Consider the following 10000-nt stretch of genomic DNA (forward strand, 5'->3'; position numbering starts at 1 on the left):
CCATGTCTTTCCTCTTTTTTTCTCTTCTTCTTCTTTTTTGTTATGGAGTGGCGCAAATGGAATCCGCTTTTCTTATTTAATTGTGAACTGCGTGTTTTAATTGGTTATGTTATCGCTACAATTATGTGCATTTTATAAGCAAGCACAAGCCGATCACAGTGGAAGAAGCCAAGGGAAACCGTAACTGCACTATCAGGAGCTGACTGAGACGAATGAGAACAGGGAAGACGTGCTCAGCTGAAAGTAGGCGGAGCTTTAGATTCTAAGGGGGCGTGGCCTTGGAAATCAAAAGGGGCGGAGCATGATAAAGAAAAGAAGAAAAGAAGTACAGTATAATAGTCTGAAATCCCATTTTCACTCATAAACTACATAGCAGTGAAGCGATCCCAAGATAATAAGCTGAACATACGAACAAACCAGGTGCGCCGATGCACAGCCGCCAACGGAGCGTCGCTCAAGTACGGTTTCGGGCGCGGACGGATAACGGCCGGAGACGCGTCCATGCGAGGCAGTTTAACATAACGGTTGCCAATGTGCTACATGAGGCTGTGGTTACCACAACAGAGTAGTTAGTCTATTTGTTTAGCCTTTTGCATTAACGTTCATAATCTTTCTTATATTTGCTCACGAGAACAGGCAATGCACTTTTATTTCGATTTGTTAGTTGCTTTTCTTGAAAAGAAGTATTCATATAAATGTTACATCTAATAAATGACATATAATGTCTTCAGACAATATGTAGGTAACAGCTTATCATTTCGATTAACGGAGAATAAATAGATAACCAGATTATTTCTAGTGAACTGGTTATGAAGTTAATTTTCTACACGTTGATGATTCTTTCTCACCATTTATTTCTCTTACGCCTGTTCCACTGTTTACCGAGGAATATTGAAGTTATAAAGAACCAAGTATCATAATTCTGAATATTTATTTTTGACTCATACAACCTAAGATCCTCTTCAGACTTTTTACATACAATATATTTCCTTTACACTAAATCTGAATGTAAAATCTTTTAACCACCATACATTAACTCTTTTTCTTCCCTAATATCTCGACTTTGCCAATAAGAATTAAGTAAAGGTTGCATAAGACCATCCGAAGCGTTCCTCCACATCGGTAACGTTGCAGGATCGTTCAAGATATGTTGCAGATCGAAGTCATGAAGTTGCACACTCGTGCAGTTGTGTCTGGCGTAGTGACTGCAATCTCGCTCGAGTCCCGCCCGGCGAGTGACTGGGCCGAAGCCGCTCTCCTGCAGACCCGGCCACCTCGCCAGCCATTCGCTGAGGAAAAGAGGAGGAAAAGCTGTAAAGGCGTGTGGAAATGCCAAAATCTATGTCTCTCCCCGTCTCTTTGGCTTTCTTTAATTTTTCTATTTCCTTTCCTACCTACTCTTACGCTTCCTCGTCCTCTTTCCGTTTCTAATTTTCTCCCGTTTTGTCTTTCTCTCTTTCTCCTTTGGGTCAATGTGATCCTTGTATAGTACAGTACTTTTAAGTAACCCAAATAAGCATCAATTCAGAAAACGTACTTCCAAATTCCAACCCATGTTAAGCGCTGCGGAATAAAGCAGATAAAAATACAGTAGAAATTGTTAACTGTTAGGATAATCAAAGGCATTTACTGTACATGTGTCGCTGGCTCACGAGAGAATGGACGCCCTTTTGAATCTCGTTCCGCTGTGCGAACGCCACTAACCTGGCTAGGGCGGTGAAGGAGGCAGCGAGAGGACCCCGAGACGCGGCCGAGGAAGCAGCGTCACACAGGAGGGCGTGGCTACATGAGGGCGGGCTTGCTATGGCCTTCATCACGCCTTCCGTTAATTGTGACACCGCCCACACGCCCTCGGAGAGATCAAGACTACCCTGGGTTGACACAGATACATTATCATGTTAATGACTTTCTAATTGCAATGACTGTTCTTCTTTCAAATATATGGATGCTTTAAGTAATCAACATTATGATAAAATGAGTTGTAATAATAAAAGATTCTAATCCTCTTTTTCATCACTTACAACTGCTCTTGACAAAATCTGAGAGCTTATAGTCAACACGTTCTCCGACTTACCCGACACGCCTCCGCCGCCTCGTGCACCGACCTCCGCCTCCGGTTGCCGTTCAGGTCGAGCACCAGGTTGAGGAGGGCGAGCAGGAAGGCCAGGAAGGCGAACACCTCGAAGCCCCCGCAGCCTCCGCCTCCGTAGCCGCTGTCACGAGGCATCCTGAGGAGGAGAGACAGCGGATGTATTTTTTCTTTCCTTCTTTCTTTTTATGGTGATTTTCTCTCGCTCCTTCTCTGCTAGATTTCCTGTTTTGTACGCAACCGTTCACATCTCTCTTTTATCTTTTGTTCTCTATCTGTCTCTATCTGCCCCCTCCCCCTTCGCCTCCCCCCTATTTTCTCTCTCTCTCTCTCTCTCTATATATATATATATATATATATATATATATATATATATATGTCATATATTTACCTTATATTATAATATTAGTAACGTATCCCTCTACATATATTGCATGCGTACGTAACCCTTATGTAAACATTAGTGGTGTACACTCCTCCAGAATATACTCGTGTAGCTCAGCAGAGCTCCGTATTTTATTCACCTTTTCCCCTCAAATGGAGCAACAAAACAATATATATATATATATATATATATATATATATATATATATGTATATATATATATCTTTCTCTCTCTCTCTCTCTCTCTCTCTCTCTCTTATCTCTCTCTCTCTCTCTCTCTCTCTCTCTCTCTCTCTCTCTCTCTCTCTCTCTCTCTCTCTCTCTCTCTCTCTCTCTCTCTCTCTCTCTCTCTCTCTCTCTCTCTCTCTCTCTCTCTCTCTCTCTCTCTCTCTCTCTCTCTCTCTCTCTCTCTCGTGTGCTGTGTGGTGCAGCGGTAGCGATCTCGTCTAGCAATCTTGCTGACCTGCGTTCGAATCCCTCGCCGCCAGCGGATGGTAACCCCGGCCATTCCTTGCACACAGGGGATAGTTTAGAAGCAAAATGAAACAGACAGTATGTCACACCAAGAATATCCATTGTAATAAATGGAATCAAAACTAAACTTTATAAACTAAACTCTCTCTCTCTCTGCCTCTCCCTCTCTCTCTCTCCCTCACTCCATCACGTGGCCCAGTCAATCACAAGACATTAACCCTCTTATCGATATTCGCAACTTACCTCTTATCATTCGAGACTTCCCCTTCAACGAGGTGAGCGAGCTGCTTCAGGAATTCGGTTTCCATTTCAGCTGCAAAACCAATTCTCTTCTTTGATGACGTCTATATAGTTGTATGCAAGGAACACTTGGCGTTCTGTGTTCCTTGTCACGTTAGGTTCTTCTCTCCTTGCAAGAATAGCACAGTCTTATGACAAGATTATCATAAACGATAAAAGACGCTTTATGATCCATCTTCTTCCATGTCAGGTTTCCACGTTTATCTGTTAGCGGCGGGCTACTGCATGTATGTGTGTTAACTCACGCCCACTCCTACACTGAGCCGACTAACGGACCAGCGCCGCGGGACCGTGACGAGTCCTCATTTCGTGTGATATGATCCAGTGGTTCATGAAGGAAAATGTGCCTCTTTTGTATCACTTTATTGACATGCTTTGAAATTCGCGGTACAGATATCCGTTTTCGAATGAATTTGGTTTAAATTCATATTATTTACCTAATTAATTTAACTATTTAGTACTGTACAGTTACCATTATCGCAGTATAACCTTATGATACAAACAATGTCTACACATATAACGCAATATAATGTGTGTGTGTGTGTGTGTGTGTGTGTGTGTGTGTGTGTGTGTGTGTGTGTGTGTGTGTGTGTGTGTGTGTGATAATAATAAAATCAGATCATATCAGCCCGACTTCCGGCTCCAAGCGGACACTGAGGCAACTGGCATCCGCTTTTCTGAATCAAATCGACCGCCAGCCCCCCGCGCTGCGCTCGAGACGCGAAACCAGACAGCACACCTGACCCGTGCAAATCCTCTGCCTCTTGCAGGTACGAGCACACCTCAAGCAACGTCTCGCACGGATCTTTCATATCCGCAGCGACACCGATGTTCTGGAACATTCTAAACGCGCGCTCAACCGTGCTTTCGAAGAGGCGCAGCGCCGCTTCCGAGCCACCCCCGACGACCCCTGCCCCCCTCCTCCTGCGCCGGCCGATGGGAGGGACGACAATGACCACAACGGAGGACGAGTCGGTGTTGGAGTTGGCTTCGTTGTAGGTGTCCGACACGTAGTTCCCGGAGTTGATGTTGTTGTTGTTGTTGTCGTTGTTGATGTTGTTGATGACGTTGAGAACCCCGTTGAACGCGAGGAGAGCGAACGTCAGGAGATCGAAGGAGTTAAAGCCGAAGTTACCCGCGTGTTGGGGGCATCCTGTGGCTTCTCTCCGGCCGCGAGGGGGTGTTAAGGACGGCCTTTTGGCTTCAGAAGTCGAGGCTCCTTTGGGATTTCTTCGATCTTTTTGCCGGGGACTGGTCTCTCGTCGCACACTGACATTAGCGAAGTCTATATATGTCTGTAAAGATCTGAAGTGCTGCATATCTCTTTCAGGAATTACATTTCGAGCAATAGCTTGTATTTCCTTTCTTATTTTGAGGACTGTGTCTTCGGAGAGTCCACAGGTTAGCTGAACCGTTAGTATTTGTGATGTAAAAAATATAGCATATATAGCACGGAGACCCATCTTTTGTTGGTCAGATTTACAATTGATTCATTGCACACACAAATAAAAGCATGAGAATCTTTGTGTAAATAACAGGAATTGACATCAGTAGTAGGCAACGTTAGCTGCTTTGTCAATTTCCCAAATTTCTGCCACTTCTCATGAATATATACCCTTTAAGTCTTCAACTGATCGGAGCTCACGAAGCACTGGTCTCAAAATCCTCACTAGCTGAACTGAGGTGAACCCAGAGTCTGATGCTACAGAGACCAGTCACGGCAGAGAATACAACAGACTAATGTAATCGAGAGGAGAGGCAGGGAACGCAGCCTGTAACCGTTAATTAAATAAACGAATCACATCTGCTCTTTCCACTGTGTCAGCGTACATTCAACAGGCGATGTTGTCGTTGCTTTTATGGGGATAATGAGATATATTGGTAATAGTATGTTTATCCAGCCCTTTATACCTTGTGCAGTGGGTATGAAGGGCCCGCTGACAAAAAAGAGTGAGGACTAGTAACAATGCCGAATCTGTCATTCCAATTATTGGCATGGCTAGAGTAACAACAGGAATATTAGTGATTATAGGTTTTGAAGCTGCTGCTGCTAAAGATAAGGATAGTGAAGATTATTGTAAAAACAAACCAATACAATACACATAGCAACAATATAAATACAAATGAACTATATATTTATATAAAGGTCTCAAGTCATTCACAAATTCCGATCCTCAGGTTTTATTGCGATTAAAAGGTATATCCGTTTCTAAGAAATGGTGCATATCATGAGGCAGCGGGTTGAGTTCTTCGTGGATGGCCGTGGCGTTGCGAGCGAAAAGGACTTCTTCGGGCGAGGCGCTGAAGACGCTCACTTCCGCGGGCTTGTAGTAACTGTTGGGGAAAGCCATGCGTGGGTTAGTTTGACCTTGGGGCTTACATGGAAATGATGACGTGATATATATTGGAATATGATATATACTGGGAATATGAAGGTTAATTACAAGCTTTAGCTACACCTATCTACATATCTATATTCCTAAAATTAGCTTGGTATGTCTATCTTTCTAAAACAGCATGTTATAAGACAGCCAACCTGTAAGGTGAAGCGGGGTAGGCCACAAGCAGGAAATGAGCAGGGCCGTACCTCAGCCTGTACAGTCCTTGGTGACCTTCCCTAGACTCGATGCCAAAAATATTCAAGCACTGTTGAAAGCAAGAAAGAAAAAACAGTTTTATATAGCTTTAATTTTATATTAATAAATGATACCTTCTTCTGTTCTAACCATTATCATTATATCTGCAGCACCATATCTTATTCAGTGTTATTCAGACAACAAAAGACCTACATGAGCTAGTGTCTCCCATACAACGTTGTTTCTAAATCCTTTAATATCTTCATCCAGCTGAAAGAACAGGACAAGGACATCATTCTCTCGAACACTGATTTTCCTGAAGAAATCTCGTTGGCAAGGCGTCTCCTCTGGAAGCAGCAGGAACTTTGCCCTTTCCAGCATTGAGACGAGAGTGGCTTCGTATTTGTCTTTGTACAGTCTGTGATATATTAAAACTAAAATAGAATTCATACGTTTGTGTAAAGGCATATGTGCTTACACACTTTAAAACTTAAACATATGCCTCGGAATGGATATCTACTCAATTATGTTATGACATTACCCACTGTTACGGCACTTGAAAGACCTTCTATGTTACTCACAGGTCCACCCCTTCCACGAATGCCTCTGGGTCCTCGTTAAGGTTTTTATTTGAGAAATACCTCCTGACGGAGACCTGGGATATGTGCGAGCCGTCGTGAGCGAAGTGAAACGAGCGAGACACCTGTAACAGCGATACACTTGTTTTGATATAGATAAGAGGAATGGAATACGCAACTAGAATATCGAAACAGTTGTTTTAGGTTAAGTCAGGGATACAGTGGTACATATGGACGCAGAATCCATTTGTAATTGAGACATGTCCGACGTGCAAAGTGGTACAGAGTGCACCCACAACAGTGAACCACCTGTTATGAGATCATTCGCAGTGCCTACCTTACGTTAGTAAGGAATGAAATCTGGCAAAATCGTTCATGTGTATTGGTTACTTATTGATGCCCAAACCCATATGCATTTTATATCCACATAACGGTATAACTCCGCGCCTACCTCCGGGATGATGCACTCACGCCCACGCCTCAGATAGAAGTAAGTGACCACGTCCCAGTCGAATTCCTCGTCGATGGCGTACAGAGAAGAGACCATCTCCTCTGCAAAGCTTCGTTTCACCTGCGACGCAAAACTAGATTTGAACACGAACAGTGCAGGGTATTGCCAGAAACAGATATTCTATTTTTTAATGAGACGAACTTATGATGACAATGTCCAATTTGCAAATTGTCAAGCATCACCAAACGAGAAGGTTTATCACTTCAGCTTCAACAAGAATTGAAAAGATGCAAGATATATATAAATACATTATGGTCACAGGTACTAATAATCTACATTTTCAATCAGGTATCGTCCCCTTAGGCTGAATGTTGTTAATAAGATATACATTGCAAAACTTTTAGCAAATAGCGAGTTTCAATGAAGTTATAGTTAATAGCCTCATTTAGACTCACCATCCAGCCATAGTTCGGGTAGCTCTCTGTGCGGAGAACCGCCCGCGGGTCATACGACGTCTGTGGGTACGAAATGTCGTTGTGGGCGGACACGCAGTACAGGCTCGGGTCTTCTAGCAGGAGTGGGGCCGTCTTGTTCAGGAAGCTTAAAATGAGGGGCAATTTGCTCTAAAACGCAAGTAAAAATACTACTACTAATCATATAATATGTTAAGACATAAAATGATTATTAAAAAAAAAAAAATGTAATGACAAGGTAATAAATTGGACATAGCAGATATCCGAAACGGAACTAATAAGGCTTGTAATAACTATTAATATAAGCTTGATAAGTGTTCCATCAAATAATTCTCTATTTATCAACGCATATTAACCACTCCATAAAAAAAAAAAAAAAAAAATAACACACAAAACATACACAAAGAAATCCGGCGACACCTGCACATCTTCCTCCAGAACAATGACGAACTGCGCATCGGGGTGCGTCCGGAGCGCGTGGTCGATGGCGAAGATGGAGTGGCGCGCGATGGCCGTGGAGAGCATCGCGTGTGTCTGGTGCGTCGCTATGAGAGGGAGGTCAAGGAGCTCGAGGAACCTGGCCAGCTGCGGGGAGCGGGTCATTGTGTACGTCTTGAAGCGGGATCTGCTGAATCCTCTGGCCCGACTCAGGAACTTTATGCTCCTTTCGGGTGCGAGAGAAAAGACAGGTATTTAAGGAACGAATCGGATTCCCTAGTGTTTTTTTTTTTTTTACAGTTTTGTTTCGATCTATATGTTTGAGTATTTATATGATGTCTTTATTGTGTTTTTTATCACATGATATATGAACGCAGGTATAGCATTTATATACAGGCTTATGATATCTAAAAATGTTGGTCAAAGGTTTATACAGATATTCATCTCTCCCAAAAAACTTTTGTTCTAAAAGGACGCCAGCAAACCAGGGTGGCGGCCATCTTGTTTGACCTCGGCTCGTTTTCTCTTAAAAGACCATAGATGTGTATGTGTATATTTAAATCTTTCTGAGTTACTCCCAACTTCGTTCCCTAATATATCTTATACTTATAGCAACGTTTTTATGGCATCGCACGCACTGCCGACTTCGACATATCCTTTCCTCTTTTCTATTTTTGTTTGTTTGTTTGTTTTAACCCACGCATCACTAAAACCAAAAGATGGTTTTCAGTTCTGCCGGAAAAAAGAGAGGGAGAAGCCACAGATAGTCCTGTGTGCTGTAGAAGAAAAACATTTAGTTCAGCAGGTAGATTTTAAAAACTGAAGACATTCATAACGCTCTGGCGAGAAAGTACACATTATACTATGACACCAATTCGATTCTGATGATCTGAGAACAGCGGGTTGTCCGGTCCAGCTTTCATTTAATGTAACTGATTTTGCCTTTCTGTGTGTGCGTGTCTCCCTTTACACATGCCGCTCTGTCTCCTTCCCAATGTCTGCCTTTGCGTCCCATCATTTTACCTGTATAGTGACGGTACACGATGAGCCAGCATCACAATCACTGCATTATTTATCAGGCTGTTAGGAATCTGTTTGACAGTAAATAAAATTTCTTAGAAAGGATATCACAGAAACACATATCTCAAAATAGGTAAATGTTTAACAAAAAAAAACAAGATCAAATGCCACAATGCGAGACAAACCAGAAAATGAAACTCACCAAATTTTGATCTTCCACGAAGGTCTCCGGGTTGGAACACGAGCAGAAGTCCCCATATTGTTCATACGTATCACAAAATTCTCTGCGTAAATCCCAGTGCTTCTCTCGAGGCCATTGAGCACAGTAATCTTTGGAACAAAATCGAAAACAATGCTAAAGTATAAATGAATCTTGCAGAAAATTGAATTATGAGTGCTGCCATAATTTTTGAAATGGGGCAGTGAGAGAGAGAGAGAGAGAGAGAGAGAGAGAGAGAGAGAGAGAGAGAGAGAGAGAGAGAGAGAGAGAGGGAGAGAGAGAGAGAGAGAGAGAGAGAGAAGGAGGGAGTGAGAGAAAGAGACAGAGAGAGGGGGGGGGGGAGAGAGAGAGATAAAGAAGGGAGAAGATACTAGAAATACGATACCTTCGGGCTCAGACAATGGCATATAGATGTTTATGATATTTCTAGGAGCCATCTTTTTCTGCCCAGGGAAAGTCACCGCCTCAGCCAAAGTGCGCCCTCCTTTGACCCACACCCACGCCCACGTCATGCCTGGCCCCACAAAGCCAGCTGCGGCAGATCCCTTCAGCTGGAGGAAGGATCGCACTTCCAGGGGTAACCCAAACGCCAAGTCCTTCTGTGGAAGGAGGGAATGGTACGTGTTTTGTATCAATGTACAGTGCTGAGGTATTAACGCTTCTCTTATCTGTTTGTTGACAGCTATGTAAGTGATATTTTTTCTGATATTAAGTAAACATTTTGAATCCCTATTCATGTTAGAAGGAGTGTTTCGTTTTGACTTCTATTTAAAAAAACATATAAAAGCACATATCAGTCAAACGTACAAGGCAGCTTACCCTCAGCATGAAGATGATGATCCGGCCGGGTTGGAGACTCTCTATGAAAGGCTTCAGGAGGTGGAAGTCCGCCCACGGCATAAGATTGAAAGGCGTGCACAGCGGCACACCGGTTGCCTGGAAGGTTCATAAATGAGGTATCTTGTTGGTTATAATTCTGATACTGGATTCCTACCTT

At 42.9% G+C, this 10000-nt stretch overlaps 2 protein-coding genes across 2 annotated transcripts; both read right to left on the reverse strand.

Annotated features, from left to right (window-relative positions):
- Positions 1 to 773: 773 nt before the first annotated feature.
- On the reverse strand, positions 774 to 1866 carry LOC125045845. Its single transcript, XM_047643374.1, has 2 exons — positions 1705 to 1866; positions 774 to 1289 (listed from the first exon to the last, which is right to left on the reverse strand). The coding sequence occupies exons 1-2, from the start codon at positions 1812 to 1814 to the stop codon at positions 1019 to 1021; spliced, it is 381 nt and encodes a 126-aa protein (XP_047499330.1). The 5' UTR covers positions 1815 to 1866; the 3' UTR covers positions 774 to 1018.
- A 3488-nt stretch (positions 1867 to 5354) lies between these two features.
- Positions 5355 to 7980, reverse strand: LOC125045782 (protein O-linked-mannose beta-1,2-N-acetylglucosaminyltransferase 1-like). The gene is made up of 7 exons (XM_047643219.1): positions 7726 to 7980; positions 7308 to 7452; positions 6853 to 6972; positions 6405 to 6526; positions 6037 to 6241; positions 5784 to 5893; positions 5355 to 5581 (listed from the first exon to the last, which is right to left on the reverse strand). Exons 1-7 carry the CDS (start codon positions 7926 to 7928, stop codon positions 5422 to 5424), a joined length of 1065 nt encoding a protein of 354 aa, XP_047499175.1. The 5' UTR covers positions 7929 to 7980; the 3' UTR covers positions 5355 to 5421.
- Positions 7981 to 10000: the final 2020 nt, after the last annotated feature.

Source organism: Penaeus chinensis, chromosome 38 (genome assembly GCF_019202785.1).
Source record: "Penaeus chinensis breed Huanghai No. 1 chromosome 38, ASM1920278v2, whole genome shotgun sequence".
Lineage (NCBI taxonomy): Eukaryota > Metazoa > Arthropoda > Malacostraca > Decapoda > Penaeidae > Penaeus > Penaeus chinensis.

Bases quoted from the DNA above. Each gene is read 5' to 3' on its own strand.
- LOC125045782 (XM_047643219.1), bottom strand. From the start codon at position 7,928: ATGACCCGCTCCCCGCAGCTGGCCAGGTTCCTCGAGCTCCTTGACCTC. The intron at 6,527-6,852 runs GTAGGCGCGGAG...TCGCTGTTACAG, and splicing joins GTGAGTGCATCATCCCGGAG to GTGTCTCGCTCGTTTCACTT. The intron at 5,582-5,783 runs GTTGGCTGTCTT...TTTCCCCAACAG, and splicing joins TACCCCGCTTCACCTTACAG to TTACTACAAGCCCGCGGAAG.
- LOC125045845 (XM_047643374.1), bottom strand. From the start codon at position 1,814: ATGAAGGCCATAGCAAGCCCGCCCTCATGTAGCCACGCCCTCCTGTGT. The intron at 1,290-1,704 runs GTTAGTGGCGTT...TCTTTTCCTCAG, and splicing joins TCCTTCACCGCCCTAGCCAG to CGAATGGCTGGCGAGGTGGC.